This window comes from Rhagoletis pomonella, unplaced genomic scaffold, assembly GCF_013731165.1.
Source record: "Rhagoletis pomonella isolate Grant_MI unplaced genomic scaffold, Rhpom_1.0 Rhpom_scaffold_00012, whole genome shotgun sequence".
Taxonomy (NCBI): domain Eukaryota; kingdom Metazoa; phylum Arthropoda; class Insecta; order Diptera; family Tephritidae; genus Rhagoletis; species Rhagoletis pomonella.
In genome coordinates, this window is record NW_023458566.1 from 6424721 (window position 1) to 6450245 (window position 25525).

The window sequence follows — 25525 nt, forward strand, 5'->3', positions numbered from 1 at the left end:
GAAACCAATTGGTTTTGCTGACTTATGCCTTTGCCGAAAATGCATTGTTGACGCTTTTCTTTTAAACTCTGCGACCTATTTTTTTTTGTTTCACTCACGAACGCTGAACATAATAAACTGCGGTTTTTCATGAAATCAAATCACATATATTTTGTGTTGATTTCTGGCAGCTTAAATCAAAATCATTTATTCATTTTGATTAGCCCTTTTTCTCCCTTTTCAAAGGGACTATTATTTTGCGAATTATATGCATTTCGATTGGAAAAATTTTAGGGTGCAAGCATTTAGCTCTTGCAAATTTGTGCAATGACAAATTGCGAAGGTAAAGACAAATTGCTATGTAGAGTATACTAGCACACAGCAAAGGGAACACATCTGAAATGGTATGTCTGCGGCTAATCAACTCGTTTAAATACCCGTTGGGAATATAGCGTACACGATTTACAAAAGTTACACAATTACAAATTTTGAATTTTTGAAATTATAAGCTAAAAATGCACATAGAGCTTTTATTTACCTTTCAGCAAAAGCTGGCGCAAATTTTTGTTATAATTTGTTGAAAAAAAACCTAAAGTAAAGTCTCCCTTGCTCCTGTGATTAGAATGTGCTAAGAAAGAGTTTTTCGCATTTTCTGACAAACGTGTAATTTTGAGTTGTGTCACCTTTGAAGATCGTGTACCATATGTATGTAATTGACTGTTTTTGTTATCCATGATTTATGCATATATAAAGGAATTAACCCTTTCGTGCGGCATAAGTGATCACGTAGCGAGTATTTTGCTGTCTATATTAAAAAAGATTTTGGTTTGCAATTAATAGTCAACTGAATTTGAAATTATTTTATTAAAGTTCTACAGTTTTACTTAGAAGAGAACGCCTGACCTTACAAATTCATCATTTGAAAGCTAACTTGCAGTTTTTTGTTCCGGCTGGTAAAATGCTAATAGTGCGAGTACTCTAGGGTTAATGCATACAAAAATGCCAAAAGGTTAATGATACAATTAAATATGGCCTTCTGCGCCACGTATAGGTAATTTTTTTTGTGGAGTTATTCCTTTTATCAGCAGCATCTTTCTTCATCATCAAAGGTCTAGGAAATCTTCATTTTGAAACAAAATTTTGAAGAGTGTTGCCACTTGTTTGGAAATTCAAGATCAAATTAATTGACAAGTGAAAAGAAATATATTAACATGGGTGTAAAATAAAAGAATTCTAAGTAAACTTTATTTCTAAGATAGTTTTTAAGAGGGTTGCCACCTGTTTAGAAATTTAAAACCAGTTTAATTAACAAGTTTAGTCAAATATGGCGGTCGCAATGCGCGATTCCACTCCACAGGGCCTGGGTTCAAGCCCTGGTCAAAGCAATATCGCAAAAAAAATCAGAAAAAAGATTTTTTCTTAACTGCGGTTGCCCCTCGGCAGGCAATGGCAAATATCCGAGTATATTTCTGCCGTGAAAAACAGCTTCTAAAAAAAATACAATCGCCGTTCCGAGGCGGCGTAAAACTGTAGGTCCCTCCCCTTTGTGTGACAAACATCAAGGTGCACGCCATAAATCGGAGGAGAAGCTTGGCCAAAACGAGCTTGGGTATCTAACGAGAGAGGTGCAAGAAAGTTTTATTTGAAAAATGTTTTTTAAGATGGTTGCCACATATTTTGAAATTCTAAACAAGTCAATTAAGTTAAATGAAATATTTTAATATGAGTGTAAACGAGAGCTTTATTATTATTATTATTTTTTTTAATTTTTGTTGCACCAGTTTAAAAGTTCCAATTCAATGTCACAATGTTTTTCAAGTTATATTTTTTCATTATGTTTCTATAAAAACATTGTCCAAGCTTTACCAAAAACTATATAAATAAAAGTTTTTAACACCCAATTTCATAAAAAATAAAGAAGACTTTAACTGTTTATAAATCGAAAATGTGTATGAAAATGTCCCTTTAGAGAACTCTATAAACCTATTTTCGTTTTTATGAAAAGGTCATTCAACTTTATGCAAAATTTAGGAAAATTATAAAAATTTTCATCAAAATTGAATTTTTTTTCCGATGGCATTATTCATAAAAAATTAAATAGGTTTAAAAAGCTTTATAAATGAACTTTTTCATGCATTTTTTCAATTTATAAACCTTTTGTAAAGCTACTTTCTTTTTTTATGAATAAGGCTGTGAATCTTTAGAACATTTTTGGGTATACAGTTTTTACCGCATAAAACTCGGGTGGCTTTTTATCATTTTTTTTACTGCTTTAACGTTTTTTTTATAACAAGTGCAATTTTATGCGAAGAATTTCATACGCTTATATGGAAAAAAGTCTGCAAAAAAAATATGTTATTAAAAATCAACGGGATTTTTTGGACGCTTGAAATCGATTAATCGATTTTGACGTTCCTTCACATTTATGCTTTCCTGGTTGAAGCCAGATATATACTGAATTTCGTCAAAATCGTATAACATCTACCACTTCCACCACAATGCGTTGGCTTTTACTATTTAGCACATTTCTTCACTACTGGGTGCGGAATAAAGCATATACTATTATATGTACTTACCACGTCCGGTAATCGCGCTTCCCTGCAGCGTCGACACATATCCTGCGGCAAGGGTAACTGCACACTACCTTCAGCTAGCTCGATGCGCATGAATTGAACGCGTGCCTGCAACCGATGTGCGGCACCAATGACCAAGCAGATATCGCAGACCAAACCAAACAAGAAAACAACAGCCCACGGATTCAAATGCAAGTTACAGAAAGCTCCCGCATTTGTGTTTATCGGCAATCTAGTTTTGAAAACCAGTACACCACTCACATGACGACTACACGACACAAAATAAAGCACAAACAATTGTACGGTGCATTCGGCGAGCACAAAACCAATATACGCCACCAATTGTGGACCATAGAGTCGTAACAGATTGCGGATGATTTGCTCATGCTCCTCTTGCAAGCATTGCAGTCGCTTTATCGCTTCAGCGAGAGTGCGACACCTAAATCGGTGTACAATTTTCGATGGCCGCGAGTGTGGCAGATGCTTGGCAGCTGCATGTAAGACATTACGCAACAACAGACTAAGTTGGTTACTTTGCTGGGCCAAGATTAAAGTGCTCACAAAGTAGGAGCTGACCGTCAACTGCAAAACCAATTGGCAAAAATAGAGGCCGAGCAGCGCTGCCAGGTATGCGGGACGTGTCAGCACATATTCCATCCATATAATGAATATGGTCCATGTTGGCGACAACAACAACGGTATCAGCTTGAGGCGCAACATAAGCGCAATGTAACGTGGTGGCGGCTGCACTATGCCCTGCGGATGCCTGCTGCTGCTGTCGAGCTGTGCGGCGAGCGTGCTTATGGCGTGCTGCAGTTGAAGCACACGATTGATGCACGTGATGAGCTCACGTTGCTTGGAATATTGACGCAGTAACGTGCCGATGGCACAAAGGTGCAAAAATGTGAAACGACTATAGCCAACGAGCGATAACAATTTCGAATTGCGCAAAAATTCCTGGTTCAAGACCATTGTTCGTCCCACAAAGGGCACAGCGATGATGGTCGTTAAGAGTATGGCGAGGCTGTAGTAGCCAAGTGCACGCGAGTAATGCGCCTGTGGTATGTGAGCGCGGAATGCTGACCGTGATTTTTGGCGGTTTTTAATGCGATGAGTGCACGGATTCGGTTGCCGTTCGCCCTGCTGCTGCTGGCATTGCTTTTCGTCTACGTCGGCGCTGTGGTACGTGAAGGCGTGAATGCCCAGCCATTTGGTTAGCTGGAAACCGCCTTGAAGTAGGCAACCTGCTATGAAATCGCCGTCGAAGAGTTGGCCGGAAACTCTTTGCTGCATTTGCTGTTGGCCTGCCTGCAATTGAATCACAAATTAACTTCTGTGCGATTTCCGAATCGAGTTGGGTCCGCTGGCATCCACACTTTAGAGCTTGTTTGCTTCGCTTTGCCTTTAATTTTTGACTGTGATAATTTCATAATAATTCTGCTTTTAATAATTGTGCCCACGCTGCGATAATCGCTGGAAATAAGGCGGATTTCTATCACTGCCGTTGGGGTTGGCCAATGGTCGTTGCGGTAATTGTACTAAGTGCTTTGCTCATAATTTATGTGTGCAAATGTCATGACCCCTTCTATTCCAGTTGGTTGCGAGTACTTAGTGCAAACATTTAAAATTTAATAACCAATATTGAACAGATATTAGATAGAAACGAAATTAGCTTGCCACAAGCTCCCATGTGAAATGAAAGTTTAAGGTTCAATAAATTGATTACATATGCATGTACTCGTACATTTACTTGTGTATGTATGTTTAACAAAAATATTTTTTAATATCTAGCATTTAAAAGCATTATTTTATTTTTCAAGATTTTGAAAAATAATTTTGCACAACTTTTTAAAAGTCGTCTTCGTCTTCGTCTTTAGCGTAGTCTTCGCATTCGCGTTCATTTCCATCGTCGGCTTCGGCTTCGTATTCGTCTTCATTTTAATCTTCGTCTTCGTGTTAGTGTTCGTATTCCTCACCGTACTCGTGTTTGTCTTCATACTCGGGTTCGTATTCATCTTCGCCTTCGTCTTTGGCTTCGTATTCATTTACATCTTCGTATTAGAGTTCGTATTTCTTATCGTATTCGTGTTCGTCTTCGTCTTCATATTCGTGTTCGTACTCGTTTTGGTCATAGGTCTTCGTCTTCTTGTTCTTCTTCACTGGTCACATCTGGTAGTCGAACAGAATTTTCGTTGTGAAGGTCAACGCTTAGTCCTTTGTAATCCTACTGGGAACTGCTATTTGTCAAAGGTCGAAATTTCGCAGGCAGCAGGTGTCGATACCGAAGAGCTTCCTCCTTCGGGCTGATTAAAGAGTGCATTTCCAGAGAAGCAAATACGACAGTAAAGATCGTGTAGGAACGTGTACGTATCTACCTTTCTTGTCAATGTCCCTTGCTTGAAAACTACTACAGCGATATGCGATGAGAGATACTCCGCAAATGACCCCTCCACTGGCTCTTCCGTCAAGCTTTACAACCACTGCCTCCCATTCTCATCCTTAGAGATGAAGGCTAATTTGTACCAGTGTAGCCACGCAGCCAAAAATATTAAATTGTCCAGATTCTGGGTCAGTTGAGCAGCCGGTGTCCGGTTTAGCCCTTCTCGCTGCAACTTTACCTGCACGCAGGACGTAGGAAGCCAGAGTGATTCCATATCTGCCTTCTTAATTTTTCTTTATGAATGTCAGGCTTCCATGGATAAGCGTAAATATCGCCTTCCCCTTCGCTTGGTGCGACCAAAGCTCCGAGATGTTATTGGAGTTCTAACCGGGCACTCCTTATGGGAACCCAAGCTGCTAGAATGGGTTTATCGTCAAACGATTACTGTCGTGGCTGTCGTGATGATGAAGAAATCGAAAGCGTGGATCACTAACTATGCCACTGTCCTGCTTTACAAAGGGCTCTGAGAGGGACTGGATTCAGCCAGTATCTATAACTTTGTATGCTACATCAGAGGTACGAAGTGGTTCCATATCTAAGGTAAGGGGAGGAACATAAGGAGTCTCTAATATGGAATCACAATGGGCCCATGGTGGTCTAAGTGTGCCCTTTCGCTGTGCGGGATGAGGCCGAGGCAGCCGAGATAACCTAGCCTAACCTAGCCTAGGCTTGCACTCCAGCTTCCTGTCTAAAATCAGGCCCAATTGATGGAACCCATCGGAAAACGCCTGGCGAATGCCTCCAAATGAATGAAGAGTTGCGTGGGATATTTTATACTTCCCAGTGAAGAAGACGAGTGTTTACAGTGCGTCCACTATTAGCAGATCACTACGGCACCAAGTTCAAGGCTTGGTTTCGGTCCTAAACCGGTATAAGGATTTGACGATTACCCCCGGGAGGACAATAATAGGAGAGCCCTTGGCGTAGAGTAAGCCCCTTAGTGCATGTAAGCTTTCTCTATCGACTTCGAGGTCGTGTTTAGGATGGTTCCGACCAACCTTACATTGATTTTGACCTTCAGCATTTTCAGAGAAATCGATTATAATATTTAATTTACTGAAATCCTTGGGTGAGATGTAAGAGCTGTTTCCATCCTGAGTCCCGCTGCTCCAGGCACACGAACAGTGCACCTAGTACAGAAAGCAGCCAGCCAACGCACAAAGCTCCAGAGTATTTTCACACTGGGCATCCGTTCCCGCTGACTTTTAGGATTATCGAGAATTTATTGCACCAGCAATCCGATGCTTATCGAGTAGGTCTCAAAAGGCGATGTCGCCATTTTCCGTTCTCAAATCGAAGATTTTGATTGTGATTGGGTTACGTGAAAAAGAGCATTCTCTATCCTCTTTCCAGCATCGATTCTCAAATATGGCAAGGGGAACGGGTTATACGCAAGCATACGTCTAAATCTGAAGGACTTATGGTACCCCCCTGCGGCTTCGCACAATTATCCTCTTTTGATTTCGAATTTGTGTCTTGTAAAGTTGCAATTCTTACACGCAGGCTGACTCTTTCGGGCTTCTATTAAATAGTCGTCTACTAGACGGCCTCAGACATCTGCTGACAACCAGAAAGATTTGTTAATGGTGTGAACTATTTACCACCCGTAGAGCCCAGTTTCGACTGTTATCAAAGCTGGTGCCTCTCAACAGGCAGTGGAAGTATTTCTTTCATAAAAATTTTTCTCACAAAAAACATCTGTCGTTCGTATGGGGATCCATGAACCTATGTATGTCAAGCGGCGAAGCAAAATATATATATAAAAATTCGATTCCTGTTTCCCAAAAAAAAAGGCTCACAAAATTGCATCCAACAGTTGGGTGGACTATGTGACCAAAAAAAAATTAAGCTTATTTTTAATCTGCCTAACTACATATTTGTTTTGGAGTAAAACAAAAAAAGACTTAAACCTTATTGAAACTTATTAAATACTTATGTACGCTTTTTAAGCCTCACACATTTCATTTGAAATACTACATGATTGAACGAATTGATTTAATTTTGCCTGACAAATTTATGTTTAAAAAAAACAACGTGAAAAACTTTTTATTTGCTTATGTACTTATATGCGAATAAAATTGAAAATACGCAAGCAGAAAAGTTTTAAAATACATTCGTACATACACATGTGAACAAATATTGACAAGCCAGCTAAAGTTTATGAGGTGTTAGTTGTGTTAAACCATCGCAACCCACAACCACAGCCACTGCTGCCTCAACCGCAGTTGCGTATACCAAAAGACTGTCGATATATGTATGTATGTATGTATGTTACCAGTAATATTTACGTGATGGCTTAACGGTCCATACGTTGCAGTGAATTGATGTGTTATTGCAAACAAATATAAACACATGCATACATTAGGCATATGGCTTTTTACTAAAGTTTATTTTATTCCGTTGACTTGAAATTTTTCATATATTTATGCAATTCGTACTGAAAAGGCAGATATGAAAAATTCCAAGTCAACAGAATAGACAAAATGTTAGAAACCAATTTTTTATCGTAATAGTTCGGTTGACATAGAATTTCCGTCTTTTTTTTGAGAGTGGTACAAGTCCATTTTTTAATATGTCGAGATATTTAAGGGTTTGCATCTTAATTAAATTAAAAATATTGGTAAATGTTAATCAATGCGGGGGATGTTTTTAAATCTCTTGGTATCGTTTTCCCAAGTAGCTTTAAAACTTTATTTTCCCTTTAAAAACAAATTTTAGTTCTGTGCAGATAAATTTTAAAACCTGTCTGAGATGCTAAATTTTACTACGCAAAAATAATTATTAAACATTTCAAAGAAAATAAACGATTATTTAGCTGTGAATGAACTCATACCAGTTTCAAGAATAATATATTATAAGAAATGAAGACAGAAGAAATTTAAGTGCCCTAATTTTTGTAGACATTTACTTTACTGAAATGGATTTTTTAATGTACAGAATAAATAAAGCAAGATAATAACATTTATTTTCAGCATTCCAGCACAAAATTATTGATATAGAGAGTTTTTCACAAAGTATGCACTATGTTTTATTTTAAATTATTTCGCTAATTTTTTATAAAAAATATATACAGTTTATCCTACAATCAAAAACATAAAGACATGACTTCTCAACTTTGTGCAAAACTCAGGAAAATTAAATAAATTTTCTTACAAATTTGAAACTTTTTTATAAGATTTACTATAAAGATTTTGAGTATGCGGATTTGTAGCCCATTAAAGTTTAGTGCAAGAAAATGCCAGTTTCAAGTTGTTAAAAAAGTTGCGTTGATTTTAGCAATTTGTGTTGCTGATGGTGTCCTTCATTAAAAAATTTACTTTTTTTTATTTATCCATAGATTTTCTTTGTTAGTAGCTTAAACACAAGCCAAGAAACTTGACAAAAATTTATTTTTTAAGTTTAAAATTTTTTAGGCTGGTTTTATTGGCCGTTAATTTTAAGTAATACATTGTTTTTTTTTTGAGCTCAATGCCAGATATAAATCAAACAAAATTTTTATAAAACAAATACAAAGTACAAATTGTGTTTGATTTATATCTGACCTTAAGCTCGGTAAAAACAATATATTGTTTACAGTTTTTTTATTTATTTTTGATAAATCTTGGAAAAATCACCTGATCTAGAAAAACGGTATACAGATTCGTACTCGACGACCATTTTAGCATACCTACGGTGTTATAAAGTACGGAAAACTTACGCTTCGAATTCTAAAACTTCCCCACCAAATATCTACAAAAAATTAACGTTCCAAAACTTTAAATAATATGTATGAGTGGACTTACTCTACTTTAAAAAAAAATTTGTGCGTTAACGTTTGTAGCAAAGTGCCTTTTAATTACTTTATCAAGAAATCGCCGTCTATTGAACGATGATCACTGATGTAAAAAGGAGGTATCTGTGTATTGCTGAAATTTCCATGAACGAATTTTTTCCCACTTTCAAAAAAAAAAATGCTTTTTACCAGTACAGGTTTTTTTCTCGATCCCTGCGGGAACTTTTTTCCTAATTTTGATAAAAAACTATAATTTTTTCATCATTCTTCATTCTCTGCTCATAGGTATATTTAATTTTAGAAAAAAAGTCATATGCCTAATTTATATATATGTATATTCAAGCATTTCTGTGTATACCCTGTTGGGAAACTGACTCGTTCTGATTTGCCATTTTTTCTGCTCCACGCAAGGAACTAGCGAATTTCATATGCGGCATAACACTAGTCTAAACCCATGTAAGAAGAACAGCTGTACAAAAAATTGCGCTTATAATTTTTGTATGTAGTGTTTGTAGCCGAAAATCCGTTGTTTTAGAAATCTGTGTAGTGCCTAAATTAGAATTTTAATGGAGCTTAAAGAGACTTTCATTGCAGGGTTGATTTGCATATGCTCCCCCCCACATGCTTACGTTTTATACCTAATACGAGAGTACCTGCATTTGTGCCAGCTGCTAATAAATTCAAACTGTATGTAAATATATGTATGTATGTAGCGAAAAAAATGATGGTACCTGCATAACATCAACAAAATTTACATGCATGCATTTATATTGTGTGTGTGTTTACATACACATTCGCATTTGTTTATGGTTAATCGAAAATGGCGATGAATTATTAAATTTGGTTTTCATCTCTGTCTGTTTTATTACAAGTTAACGGCTTTTCATTTAGCTCTGCAAATGCATAAATACACACCCACGTATGTATGTATGTGCGTAATTACTATATGCGTGACCCGGGTTCCCCTCTGCTGCTATTCATCACTCAATTGTTACTGAATTGTTTTCTGCGGTTAAAGTTAATTATTATTTAATAAATTCGTGTGCATGCCAGGAACGAATAGTCTAATTAAAAATGAATTTTTTCATTCCGAGTAAAGTATGTATTTATGTATGTAAGAACTTGGTAATAAAATTTGAATACTTTACAAATTACAAATGCAATATGTATTGACTAGTTTGAAAGAATCTCTAGAAGAGTCCAAAACAGCACGCCAGTCATTTCTCTTCTGTGCTAACTGATGCCAATTGGAAATACCAACAGAAGTCAAGTCCTTCTCCACCTGGTCTTTCCAACGCGGAGGAGGCCTTCCTCTTCCTCTGTTACCAGCATCGCGGCCGCGCGTTGAATACTTTCAGAGCAGGAACGTTTCTGTCCATTCGAAAGACATGGCATGATGAGTGACTTAGAGCTTAAACAGACGGCAGCGTTGACCCGGATCAACTCGGGAATTAACTTGCCCGGATTGGTGATCTGGATTAAGTCCCAGTTAATCCTGATCAACGCTGCCGTCTGTTTAAGCTTTTAGAGGTCCTACCCTATTCTGACGGAGCTAGTGGTATTGCTCAACGTCATTTTACACAGCCGTATCAGTTTAGCGGGGATGCCAAATTCAGACATCGCGGCATAAAGACAACTTCTATTCATGCTGTTGAAAGTGGCTTTGAAATCGACAAATAGATGGTGTGTGCCGATCCTATTCTCGCGGATCTTTTCCAAGATTTGGCGTATTGTGAATACCTGATATATGGTGGATTTGCCAGGTCTAAAGCCACACTGCTAAGGTCCAATCAGTTCATTGACGGTGGGCTTCAGTCTTTTACACAATACACTCGATAAGACCTTATAACCTATGCTTAGAAGTCTGATTCCGCGGTAGTTGGCGCGAATGACGGGATCGCCTTTCTTTTGAATTGGGCAGATCATACTTAGATTCCAGTCGTCGGGCATGCGTTCATCTGACCATATTCTGCATAAGAGTTGATATACTCTTGAACAGATCAGCTGGCAGGCTGTCAGCTCCAGTGGCTTTGTTGTTTTTCAAGCGCGCTATTGCTATTCGTCGGCCAGCATCTCATGCTCTTCGCACTCATGTATATCGGCTTCTTTCTTTTTATTGCGGCAAATACGTCTCGCTTCCGTCTTCAGTTCCCTACATGGCTCGGGTTCGCCCGATCGCAGCATGGCCCTATAGGCGGCGTCTTTTTTCTCTGCGGCTTCTTGACATTCCACATCGTGCCAGTTATTCTTTCGGGCTCGCTGAAATCCAACTACTTCTTCGGCGGCGGTACTTAATGATCGGGAAATGTGGTTTCGCTGCTCGCATATGGCGGGTGAAGGGTGCTCTCAGAGAGCAGGTGTGTGAGTCGAGTGGCGAATAAATTGGCCGTCTGTTGTGATTGCAACTTTTCGACGTTCAGCTTTTCTTGCATTGTTGGACGCAAATTTTTTGCTGCACAGAAGCGGGTGCGTATCTTGGCTACAACAAGATAGTGGTCCCCGAGTCGATGTTTGGCCCTCGGAGTGTTCGCACGTCTAAAATGCTAGAAGTATGCCTTCTGTCTATCATACTTATGTATAAACCACGTTTATTAAATTAGCAAAGCTATTCGAAAATTAGTTTTCCGAGTTTAATTGACAATGTAAATTAAAAATTAAAACTTTTTATATTACTGCAGTACTCGCATATGCACTTACATATATATCAAATTACATAGCACATTGCAATTGTATACTTTTTTGTAGCAGTATGCATGCATAAATAAATAACACATTAGCATACATACATACATACATATAAATACATAGTACAGTATGCTCCAACGAGTGTAAGGCATTGTATACACTGCATATCTAATTCATCACCTCTAAATAACAGACATCTTGCAATAAATTCTACATAGTAAATAGTACAAAAAAATCAGTAAAACGCAACAAACAACAACCGAGGCCACTTCTATGTAGTAGCAACAAATTTGAAAAACAATCGAATCGAATTTGTTGCAGTTGTTGACTTTGTGCTGCCACATCTGCATGAATTCTTAACAATTTCGTGCTTCCTCACCACCATATTTTGCTACATGCAAATTGCATTTGGTAAGATGAAAATTTGTGTTCCATTCGAAGGATTTAGGTCAATCGTACGAGAACTTAACACACAAATGCACAAATGCATAAATATACATAGGCATACATATGTACACGGACGGATGTGTGTTACATACATAAGTGGCACAGAGCAAATGAAAGAAGATTTGACATTCACAGAAATTATTTTTGGAACATCTCGCCTACATGGCGTAAAGAGAGAGTGTGAAGATGTGAAAAATTTAATACATGTACATGTGTACATAGCTATGTGTGTGAATGTGCGTTTAAACCCACATTCATTGTTACAGGGTCAAAGTGAAATTATTTTGGTTGCTCATACGACCTGGCGTACAAATGTGCTGCTAACACGTGCAACTTTATTCTGGTTGAGTGCAGCGCTTAAGTCATTTCGTAGTTTGTGCATTTTGTCTATTTTAGTTTAATATTTGTTTGGTTTTCATTAAAAAATCTGCACTTTATCGCAGAGAGTAGATTAAAATTTGTGCTGAGCTTGATAGGGCAGAGGTTGTTTGCAAATTGTTTTTTTACACATAATTTAGCAACTTTTATTTAATTTGTAAGCAAAAATGTGCAATACATAACTACCGGAATAAAGTTATTTATACACATATAAATATTTAATAACTGTAATATTAAATTCAACTTTTTTTTTTATTTCAGGAACGCTACAAGTCTGATATAAATTTAGCGATACAACTGTTGCAATGCAAACCGGATAGTTTTATGTCACAGAAAGTATCATCGGTAAGTGAAAATTAAAAATTAAACATATTTTGATTCAGTTATATGTTATGGACGTTTGAATATGTATTGAAATATTGTTTAAAATACAATGTTTTCTTAGCCAAATTTTTTTTAGAAATTCAGCCTAAGTTTCTAACAAAAAATATCCTAAGTGATTTATTTCTACCAATGATTAGTTTTGCTTAATTTTTGAATGCCCTTTTCTAAGAACAAACTTATAAAACTTAAATAATTTGTAATTCAAAAAATATGCAATTTCCGATAAGGTACTGAAGCTAATCGACTTTGCACGAGCTAAAAATATGGTAGTATGTAGCATCTGATTCTGGTTTCTCTGGATCGAAACCGAGAAACCAGGTCGAAAATATCGACCCCTTTGGGTGAAATTATCGTATGTGGCAGAATCTGAATTTTATAGAAGAGCGCTTTTTCTACTTTTAAAAATTTTTAGATTTTTTTTTAATTCTTTTTTTATTTTTTGAAAAATGAAGGTTATCAATTCGTGGGAATATTTTTTTCGATAATTCCAGAACCCAGTCCTACTTCTAAGTTGAACTCTTTGCTGTTTAAGAGCCTTGTAGCCTCTATTCGACTTAGAACTGATTTTCCACTATATGTAAATCGAAATTGTTATATTGACATTTGTAAAGTCCAAGGAGTGTATTATGAACCTAGTTCATCGGCACAAAGTTACTCTGATCTGCTGGATGTGTGGTCACCGCGATACTCATGTATCAACTCAACCGTTGACACCTCTGAAGTCTGATTCTATGCTAACACATCATCCACTAGTACTTTGACAAAGCACAAGCTGCCAGATAAGGACTCGAACAAAAAATTTGCCTCCTTGGGTAATTTAATAGTTTTGTTTAGAATCTTAAACTCTTAAAGCGAAATAAGCGCTTTTAGGCAGTCCTTTTTCAATAATACCTTCTCTTTAGGAGCTATAACAAATCTTTGATCAAGCTCTCGAAGGCAGATTAGGTTCGCATAGCAACGTAAAGCAAATAAGGAAGACATCCGCAATAAGGGGTCGAAGCGGGTCTGTAATGTGAATCGATCATTTACATATATATTGACGGCTGAGCGAAAGATCAATCGCGGAAGTCAGTTCGATAACGTGCTATCTCAGAAAGCTTTTAAAGAACGCTCTAATTCATAATTTGGTTAAAGAATGCCCTCTCTCAGAATTTGATTGAAGAACGCCTTTTTTTTAGAATTCGGTTCAAAAACGCTTATCCCAGTTTCCGACTCAAAAACGCCCTTTCTGAACATATTTTTCAATATATTTTAAGTTCAGATTAGTCATTGTATTAGTATAATTTTAAATACACAACATACGTACCTATGTTTGTACATTTTTCTTATTTCCCCCCTTCATGCCGCAGCTACCCATCGACATTCAATCGAAAGTATCAGCCTACATGCGCCTGGAGACAAATTCACATTCCGATTCGGAGGGCAGCACTAGCGGTGTGGGTACCGCCACCACAGCTTCCTACAAAGTACTTCCAGCATCGGATTCACCACCGCCAACAGCGTGCCCCTTCCCGCCCACAGCAATGGTATACTCAATGCGGGGGCTTGGTAAGTGTTAGTAGACCGTGATTTTAGTTGTTTTCCTTTGTTTTTTTTTTATTTATTATAATTTAATCAGTTTCATTGATTTCTACTTTCGTTTTCCCTTAGTTGGTGTTTCACTATTTTACGTGTGGGTTGCCTAAAAAAATTACATAAGGAAGCGGTAAAAAAGTAAATTCAACGCTCGGCATTTGCGCCTATACAGTTAATCAGCATACTACTATTTATATAGTATGTATAAAACGGTGTATGTAGTTATTATTACTGACGATTTAATAGCGAATGAAGTGATGCGACAGTGGCTATGTATATTTGCTTTGCACAAAATATTGTTTGTAATCCAACAAGTCAGGGACTTCAACAAGTTTTTTGCTCTCTTAATTAAAATTAATTAAATAAATGTTTTTTTTAATAACTTAATTAAAAAATAAATGAAGTTAAATTACCGAGAATTATGTTTTCTGAGGGGCTCTTGAGCCTAGCTCTTTTTTGGGTTTCTTAATATGCTGTGTTGTTATTCCAGAGCATCTTGATGTAATGAATTTTTCAAGCTAACAAAATGGCATAGCGGCTGTAAATATTTAACCACTGACCTACTCATTGTCTTTATATTGAAAAACAAAATAAGGAGAGTCGACAGAGGCCCTTTCGTTGAGGATAGAATAAGCCTTTCTAAGCACTTGAGCTCATCTTCAAAGGTGATTCCTTGTAAAAAATTCTATAGCTCCTCCAATTTTCCATTGAGTCTAATAAATATTTAATCATATTTTTGCATGAAGTAAGGGGTTTTTTTTCAAACCATGAAGTGAAAAAAATACTTAAGTTTATCGGTTTTGAATATCGCAAATTTTTATTATTACACTCTTTTTTCTAAACCCATTTTTTTACTTAAATTTGTTTAACAAAAAACTGAGTCAAATATTGTTCGGGAACTCGACCAGGGCCTGCGGCAAGTACTAAATAATATGAACCGAAAAAACCGTTACATATAAAGATCTTTATTTTTAGAGCATTGAAAATTCGTAATTTTTTAAATAAATTTTTTTCGATGGCGAATATCCGCTAAATTTAGATGTTTATTTTTGCCGTCAAATTTAATCGTTATTTTGTGATTTTTTCGGCTAAAAGTAATCGTTATTTTGGATTTTTTTTCCACTGATCCTTTTTAACCGTTATAATAGCGTCTGCGTTTTTATGAACGATTTAAACAGTATTTAAGATCTAAAAAATTAAACCTGAAAATAACGGTTATAATACGATCGAAAACTACGAAAAATTTATCGAAAAAATTAAATAAAAAACTATTATTTTTGAATGAAAATATTTAAGTCATATAATAACGACTAAATAAGCGAAAAAAATAGTAACCAAATTTTAACGGTTAAATTATGACTTTTATTATAAATAAATTTTTCTTTCACCCTGACTCGTTTTTTCTTTGTAATTAAAGCTGCTTTATTTTGTTTAAGCAAAAAAAACATACAAATACAAAGATACATTACTTTATATGATGGGATATCGATGACTGCGTGGAAGATCGACCTATCAGGGCAGCCAGTTCAAAAACGCCCTAACTCGTTATAATTGTTTTATCATCTGTCGCCATAAAAACAATTGATTTAAAATGGTTTTATTTTTTAAATGACTTTAATTCAAATTAGTACTCAGAACAAAAGTATTTAAATATGTTACATTATTTACTATTTATCAGAATTGCAGCAGAATATAATGAAATACTGTTTTTTCATTTATAATAAAAAAAAATCTCTGCCATTCCTAAAAAAAAAAACATATAACCACATAATTACTTATGCAAATTTAATTTTTTCTCTCATCCCCATCCGCTTTTTTATTAATGTAGACGCCAAGCGCAATTCAACAGATTCCAATATGAATCTCAGCAATAATAATAACAACATTGACAATGGCAATAACGAAAACAATAATATCAAAGAGCCACTACTTAATAATAACATAACAGCCACCAATAACAATGCCTGCGAATCGTCCAACACCGAACTGAATACTGACGTCATAGCAAATGGCAACAATAATACAAATACAACAACAAATTCATCACCCCTTAGTAATGGCGATTCAAATGATCCCGATATGATTTCACCCATTATTATGGCCAAGTTCCTGGAGGATGAACTGAAAGCGAGTGAAGTGAAACACTGTGACACTTGTCAATGCTCCAAGCAGGATCTAACGGTGTTGGCTGATGTGTCGCGCTCCTATACAGTCTCCACGCAAACACCTTATCAACTGCCGCTTAGTGGCGGCGGCGGCAATCTCAGTGAACCGCTCACACAATTGTGCCTACGTTGTCACAGCAATTTGAATTCACCTTCACGCACCAATAGCCCCTATCTAATGAAATTGGTTAAGTCCAGCGATTCTGTGATCTCGGAAACGAAAAGCTCCGTATCGGATCTCAATGATATGGATAAATTGTTTACGCCGGCCAAGAAGGATGACTTGATGGTGAATCCCATATTGGGGCATCATCGTTTGTGTGATCGCACGGCGGGTAGTGGCGCTTTGCAACACCAAAATAGCATCGCCGCTGCAAAGTTGAGCACCACACTACTTTATCCCACCACACATTTGGGTACATATGGCACTGAGAAGTATTTGTTGGAGACGAATAGCCCGGCAACGGGGGTTACACAAATGAAAACTAGTTATCAGCGACGATTTCTGGAAGGTGGTGGCACAGCGTTGGAGTTGCTTAATGGCGTTGTCAGCACAGTTGGTTCGAACGCAATGCAAAATGTTGCGAAAAAGCCAGAAGAGCAAAGTACACCAAAGTCAATTGGCAATGATGAGCTGGACGATGAGGCCAAGCCGTTGCTCAGTGGCTGTTCACAAAGTAATTTGCTGGATTACGAGAGACTTAAAAGTAGTGCTGGCATTGAGTTGGCTGAGTCTGCGATGGAACAACAAATTAAATCGCCAGCGAGTGTTTGCGGTGGCAACGATGCTAAGCAGAGTCTGATGAAGTCAGCCATTACGGGTAGCGTAAATAGCCTGTGGAGTAGAACGAGCAGTTGTGAGGGTGCAAAGATGTTCGAGACTTTTAATAGGAATTTGATTAAAACTATTAAGGTAAGTGAGTGTAAATTTTGGTTACAGAGGCTTTATGGTGTTTAAAATGAGGGTTCCACTCTGACTGTGTCATGGTTTTCTGGTCCGATGAATATTCCTACGTGCGCCAGCCTACGGTAGTGGAGTTGCCAGTATGACAAGGAAGGGAATTTTCATCTCCAGAATTAAAAAAAAAACGTTTCAAGTATTTGTCAAAGGACTGTCTAATCGTCGAAGACTATTTGCAGAATAGCAAATCGCTTGCTGATTGTTGATATGCAGGTAGGTAGGTACGTAGGTAGGTGTTGCCACCACTACTAGTGGAAGACCCGTTGGAATACCACAGACTAAAAGTTTTCCCTCCAATTTGACGAAAATCGTCAGGCACCTAGGATTAAAATACCCCCATTTGTCAAGGTCACTAAGGGCAGGAGGCCCCAGAAAGCCCAATTTGCTCCTAAATAACGTCTGGCGGTTACAAAGAAGATGGAGAAATGTCTCCTACCCCTCATAGTTTTTGAAACTTCTGCAGCATCTAATGCAAGGCACTCCGAGCATTTATTCGTGTTTATCTATAAGGCAGTGGTCTGTTAGAGCGCCAATTGTGTGAGATATATCCTCCGTCTTTAGAGAATTTAAGCTTCGCGACTTTGCCTACAATATCGACAGTTTACATCCCTTGCTTGCGGAAGTGTAGATAAATTCATTTAAAAGCAACCTACAAGTGGCGAAGGGCATAAAAATGCATTCTTTGCCCCGAAGAATCTGCTTGGTCGTACCCCATTGCCACTCCATACAGTTGCCTTCTTTATCAACATGACCGGGATCCCAAATGAGGTTTAGACTCTTCTGCTTAGCTATCTCTTGCACAGAGCGGCAGAAGTTCAGCACAATTTTTGGTTTAATTGTGACGGAACTCACAGCTTTAATCAATACAAAGTTCGTTTATAGCTGAAACATCAGCCTGGAATACCCCACAGTAGTCCGGTAGCCAAAATGAGCGGCTCAGCGCAGGGCTGCAAGAGAAGAGCTTCCCTCCCACTCCACCGTTCATTTTTGAACCATCTGTGAAATTTACTATACTACCGGGTGGAGCGTAGTAGCTTACTATTTCTCTCTTCTTGGGATTTTCATGACGAAGCTTTTATACGTAACCAGAGTTTCAACACAACGGTCTGACGCTGCAATCCATTGCCCTGTGTTTCTCAACGGAAGTGTAGCAAGATATGCCATCTGTTGAACCAGACAGAAGATCTAAAAAGACTTTTAAATCATTGGGCGTTTAATCATTGGGCGTAGTCTTCGACTGGAAACTGTACAAAATAAGACTTAACTAATATCTAGAAGTTCGTGATAAGGAAAGTTAGGCGGACCTTATAGACAATTTCTGCGGAAATGAGGAAGGCAGCCACCAATCGCCAATCTTATTACGTTTGCTGATCGCTGAGAGTACTTTCTCTCTAAAGGAACACGTCAAAGTTGAGTAACCATGTAACAAAGAGCAGGAACTGCAACCGCCTAATGGTTTCAGGATATTTTGTACATTTTTACAGTATCTGCAAAAATCTTGTATGAGGAACTTAGTCTTACCATTAGCCTTCCTATAAGAGCATGACCTGTCATTAGAGCAACGTCCATAGATACGACCCCTCTGTTCAGCAAAAGCCACTCTTGGGAACCATTAATGTCTTATTCCGCCCAAAACTTGGCTACAGCGAACCACCCTGCCATCACATTGAATGATCTACGGAAATTTACTACAGTTTCTCACTACCGACCAACCCTCCTCCGTTAAGACATAAACAGCTACAAGTTCGGCATAAAAGGTACTGCAATTATTCGGCGGGTGGAAGGACTTTTTAATCCCAGTTAGTCCCTATTGTCCAATTTAGATAATTTATTTATGGAACCAAACAAAACCATAGGTTAGAACTTACTTAGTCCATTGCTCTCTATAATGCATTAATACTTTATAGCCTCTTTCAGGCTATGCTTAGTGCATAGTAGTCTGGTTTATTTGGTTAGCGAAATCGATCCGAAATGGAGTGGTATGGCTACAAAGATTCGCTTCCCAGATTAAAATATTTAACAGTCTGCCACAAGGTCTCAGTGCACTTCCGTGTATCTTAGCATTCCATCTACAAAACTTACCAAGCGTAAATCTCGATGCCTAGATTCGACGTCGTTAAGAGGAGTGACCGCGCCTATCTCTGAACCGCTGTGTGGCTTTGGAGGGAGGTTCTTTTATAACGGTTTGCGTCCCTTTATTTTGTAAATATCCAAGCCTTCTTATCAGTAGCTCCACGAAAATACGCTGTCAGAAATAAGTCCAGGGCTTCCAAACCTCTCTGTCCACATTACATCGGAACTTAGTATGAATGCCGGTGATATTCGGTATTATCAAGAGAGAAAATGCATTTCTTCGCAGGAGTTCCACCACGAGTTTCTTTCTGCTGTCATTGCAACGTTTTTATATTCCCTAAGGCTCTGTTTGAACGGTATTCAGGGCTGTTCAATCCTAAGGAAGAAAACCACTCCCATGAATTCTATAAGAATTTGTTGTCAATTAGTATCTTCTCGTCGCTGTTTCAAGGCCAGTGAGAAGCTGACTGTGTACTGTAGCCCGAGTAATTTCTTTCCGCCCACATATTCTCAATATAATCTTATTTAACCAATTTGAGGGCCTTTTCCCCCAACTTATTGACACTCTAACGCCTCTGGTCTGATTTAACTATTCGAAGAGATTCTTTTCACTTTATATTTCTCTTTTTCAGGCTGAAAATCCCAAAAACCGCGGTCCTCGCCTCTGCGCGATGCGTATACAGCAGAATGGACAGAGCAACATACTACTCGACAACATTGAGTCCATGGAGGCGGTAACACCTGTAATTTATAAGCGGCGGGAGCGTCTGTTAGACGAAGAGTTGGACGACACTAAGGATATAATAACCTCGAATGCGACAAGTGTGCAAGTGAGCATTGAAAGAGCATCGGAGATTAATCAAGACGTGATTGTGGTAATAGCAGAGGGTGCAACGGGGGAGGAAGAAAAATTGGTGGACACAATGAGCATACAAACAGAGGTATCAGAAAGAAATACAAATTCTCAATCGCAGCTTAATGAAAATGCGCAAGAATGTGCTTTGACTGTAAAGGAAGTGGGTGATGCAGTAACCGATAGGTTATGTGGCGGAGGAGTAGAGATAGAAAACGCTGCTGCGGACAATGTGAATGGCGCAACAGCAGCGCTTATAAATTTATTGGAAGCGCCCACCGCACAAAGAGATTCTACCAATGCAGTTGCAAGCTTGGATGGTGTCAACGTCAGAGCTGTGGAAAAGGAATTTGACAAACGTTCGTTGAGCAATCAAAAATCTACTCTAAGTCAGCCCACCAGTGCGCTGGACGTTGCGCTGACACAAGCCGCCGCTGCCACAGCGGCAACCACAACCACTGGCAGCAATAATATGCGCCTTGATGCACAAAGGTGTGCGCAGGCGCAAAAGCCGAAGCATGCAGGCGCATATTACTCGCTACAAAATGAGTCCAGCTCCAGAAATTCACACAATTCCAAGTCTTGTACACAATCTAGTTCCGTCAGCGATGCCATTGACTTTCAAGAGAGCATCATACTGCGACGACAACAGCTCAATCGTGTTGCCGAATGGGTGCAGAGCAACACGCAGCAGCTGGAGCAACAACAACAACAGCAGCAGCAGCAACGTGTGCAGCAGCAGCAGACGCCAAGTTCTGCTAACAACTGTGACTCGTCGGGCGGCACAGATCGACAGTCCTCCTTTTCGACGCTCGACCAACTCGACTCCGTCTCAATGGAGAAACTCTCTATGGATTCGGGCTATAAGACTACACCACAACCGCACACGAATGGCTACCATCAGACATTGGATGATGCGAATAAATCTACCGAAGACTCACTCTCGCCCAAGACCGACACTAATTCTAGTCTCAACAACAACAACAATTGCAAAAATAGCTCCCACTTCAATCACTACCCAACGAGTAGCTACAATCAAGCCGCGCCAGCGCAAACCTACACCGCAAACACTTATTACCGCCGCACAACACGCTCTGGCCTGCCGGTGCCCTATTCCAGCCCGGATCCAAATCAATCGTCCGCCGCTGAGGCGTTCTTAAATAACTACAACAACATCAACAACAACAATAGCGCTTGCAGCACAACGCCAATGCTGCCAGAGCAGCCAACTTGTGATATACTCAACTATAAGTACTACCCCAGTGATACGGATAAGACGCGCGCCATTAGCGCCGAGCTGCACACAACCACACAACATGTGGACATCGCTCAGATGGAGTACAATGTGAAACAATTTTTGCTCAAACAGAACGAATGGTCTATGCGCGCTGGCGCAACACGCGGTGGTCGCAGCGGCATGCACACGTCCGTCTCGAACCTGAGTAGCGCCAATTCGCAGGTGACGCTCAGCAGCCAACGTACGCAGGCGACAGCGAAAACTTTACGGCACTTGAAACTTTTTAGTGGCGTCCGTGTGGGACCGGGTGTGGGCGCAAGAGTGCAACCAGCTAGTGTGAAGGATGCAGCAGCGATGACTGGAACTGCTACGACTAACAGCCGGAATGAACGCGAGCTCAAAGCGAAGTTGACTTCAAGCTGCGGTGATGGCGTGACAGCAGCGCTGGGGTTGAGCGCCATGCCACAAAGGACTGAAACGAATTTATAAGCAAATTTAGATATTTAATTAAGATAAATTACTACAGCTTAAGCTCAATAATTGCATACACACACACACAGACATGCACACATACACACATCTATACATACATAGGTATATATGTATGTAGTTATATATATGTAGTGATAATGTCCAACGGAAGGGTGAGGTATTCGAAATGGCAAAGGAATTGTAACAGAGCTTAGAAGCTTTGAAGCTGCAAATATATGTATGTATATTAATTCAACTCATTTTTATAATCAATACTTAAATGAAACGAAATAAATACTCGATTTATGAATGAAATGTAAAGCCAGTCTAAAAGCCAGCAAAAAATATTATGAAAATAAAAGATGTGTACCGTAAATGTATTTACTTTAAATATCTAAAAGGATATGAGCTTCAGCAGCTGCTTGTATGTACGTGGGTAGATATATATATATATAGCACTGACGTTTAGCATAAATTGCGCTTGCCATAAAAAGTAAAATTTAAAAAAAAAAATAAGACTTAAAATGCTGCATATGCCGATTTGATTATAAATATCCATAATATACATATGTATTTATAAATATAAATAAAATGCGAAAATACTCCTAAATATTAACGTACATATGTTTGGGTGCACGTTCTAAAAACATGCGAGTATGTAGCTTCCGTTTAATATCCAGCCCTGCCTCATTAGCCCTGCCCTTCCTTCAGCGTTGGGAAGCGCTGAATGTGTGTATATGAAAAATAATTCCGATTCACATTTATAAATGTAATTTAATTATAAAAGCAATTAAATGTACGAGTATCATACACACTCGTCAATGCATACTTATGTAGGTGTTAGTGATAAGCATATAAAACAAAAATATATGAAAAAAAAAACAATACAGCTAAATCGTCCAAAGAAAAAAATTTAAATATTAACCGATATTTAAATTGAAGCTCCTCAGCCTGCATACATACATATGTATGTACATACAAATATAAGTTAGTGTAATTTTGACCAGTTTGCGCATTTTTTTTTTTTTTTATTTAGTGCTACAATTTTTTTTTTTGTTAAGTCTGGCTCATTAGGTACAAAACCAGCACTATATAAATACATATTTCAAAATTTTTACAAAAATTTTAAAAATTAAAAAAATATTAGCGCACCCGGCAAACTTCGGTCCGTTCAAAGTTAAATTTCTCAGGGACCATAAATAACAGTTACTTTTTTTCAATAGTTAAACCTGGCCAGATATTTTTTAGTCGAAAATAAAATACATAATAATAAACAAACTGCTTATCCAAATTAAACAAGTTTGGTATCAACTGAAAGAGGACCAAAATAGCTTTAAAACTGAAATATTGAAACGAGGAAAGCCAGCGAAAAGCCAGCTACTGAAAAATATTTCAGTACAAATATTTTTTAATTACCATAGAACAAACCTTGCGTCAGGTATATGCATTTCTTTTGTGTTAAATTATAAAAAAAATATATAAATAGAAGTGGCACCCTTCGTTCGTTATTTCTGTTTAAACGCTGTTTCAAGTCATCTTTCATTTGGTACCAAATTTTTTTTTAAATTTGGATAGGCGGTTTGTTTACTATCCGGAAAGATTTTTATATCGGATTTTAAAAATAGCTGGCCAAGTTTAACTGTAGAAAAAATAACTGCTATTTACGGTCATTGAAATTTTTATTGAAACATTTTGGTGCAACATTTTTACCGGCAATTCACGTTTACGACTTCCAGTAGTATATTTATCTGCTCTGATTATGGTGTTTTTTAGACTTCAGAAGGCATTTCATTGCAATTGCATGTTAAGGACTCAAGAACATCCTCGAATTTCGTCCTTCCAACTTTATCAGCTTAAAAAATTACCTATTCGTCCTTGTGCATCCAAAAAATTTGCAAAATCGCAAACTAGAGTACATACCGTTACCTTAATTCACAAAGGCCCTAACCAACACTTTTTTCGAAACAGCGTTTTTCACAGATTTTGCTATGACATATTAAATACACCTTCTCTAAAAATTCAATCTTTTGTTTGAATCAAAAACAATGGAGTTATGCAACTTTCAAAAGAGCCCTATTTACAATTTTTGATTTACTTTTTTTAATGTTTTTTGCTTTTTCTGTAAAACGGAAAATTTGCTGGTTAGGGCCTTTGTGAATTAAGGTAACGATATGTATGTAACATACATACATACTACTGGTATACGTATATACAAATATACTTTTGTACATATGCATGTATGTACAGTCACTCACAAACTTGAGTTTACGGTGGTTTTTTAAATATTCGCAATGTTTTCCATGCTAAATATTTTTTTTTATTTTTTTTTTTGTTAAAATATGGCTTATACTTTAAAACATACCATACGAAATTTAGAAGAATTCTGCAAATAAAGTACCTATTCTCATATATTTTTTTTTATTTGGAAGCAAACGCATAGCGACGTCAGCGAAAAAAAATCATTCTACTAAAATTGCATGGGCTATAATATAAAGTGGCAGACTCGACTTTTTTAGAAATTCCTACTAAGAAGTTTTTGATTTTAATGAACAGTCGATGGCCTTGAGATAGTGCTGTTATTTTCTTAATTTTTGTATACTTATATGCTTAAAAGAATATATCAGAGTCATATTTTGTTGAATAATTTCAGAATAATTTTAAATTTCATACAAGGTTCGAAACTTGGATTTGTATGGTGTTTGTAAAAATTTCAAGCATGTTTTAAAAACAAATTAACAAAAAATATTTTAAATGAAAAAAATAGTGAATATTTAAAAAAAAAAATCAGCGTATACTAAATTTTATGAGCGACTGCATGTAAACTGACTCACAGAACTATTTTGCATTGATTTTCATGGTAGATTTTTTTTTGTAAATTTTTATAAAACTACATAAGTAGCTCATTCTACTACAAAAACCATGTAAATGAAAACATTAAACTTTGGAGAAAATTAAATAAAATTCAGAAAATTGTCGTTAAAATTTCAAACTCGTCAATCACATTTTTGCAGCTTTTTCATTTTAGTAGAACAAAGCGCAAATTTTAAGTTCCGTTGGTTTTTGATAATTTCATTTTGATACCATTTTTTTTATATAAAAATAAGCTCAACCCCTGTGTATAAAAAATCAACGGTATTTTTTAGCAACATAGAATATGCACTTTATTATATGCAGTAAAATTAAATCGACTACAAAATCGCATGCGTGATTTGTTTTTAAATCTTAAGTTTTAAAAATTTTCATAAAAATTTGCTGATTTATCCTTAATTTTCCCTAAAGTTTGAATTTCTCATTTACATATTTTTATGAAAAATACATTACGAAAAAAATTCCCTATGAAAAATATTTCGAAAAAAATATCGTAAAAAAATCAATGGAGAATAATTCGGTGCTTCACTGTACTTATGTTAGAATATATGAAGCAACCGCTTTTCTGCTATGTACCTATGAAATAAGCATTCGTTAAATAAAAAAAGGTGTATGTATTAAGAAACAAAATCAAGCATTTTTCAAGTGTGTAAACAATTAAAAA

General features: G+C 37.3%; 1 protein-coding gene across 3 annotated transcripts in view; it reads left to right on the forward strand.

Moving 5' to 3' along the window:
- Nucleotides 1-22494, forward strand: part of LOC118747738 (probable serine/threonine-protein kinase nek3) — a 124926-nt gene extending 102432 nt beyond the window's left edge. Inside the window, exons 2-5 of one of the 3 annotated variants that reach the window (XM_036481860.1) lie at nt 12536-12619; nt 14008-14212; nt 16062-17311; nt 20065-22494. In XM_036481860.1, the coding sequence (XP_036337753.1) occupies nt 12536-12619; nt 14008-14212; nt 16062-17311; nt 20065-22011 (3486 nt within the window). In that variant the 3' untranslated portion in view covers nt 22012-22494. The other 2 variants (XM_036481861.1, XM_036481862.1) reach the window with 2 other exon arrangements.
- Nucleotides 22495-25525: the final 3031 nt, after the last annotated feature.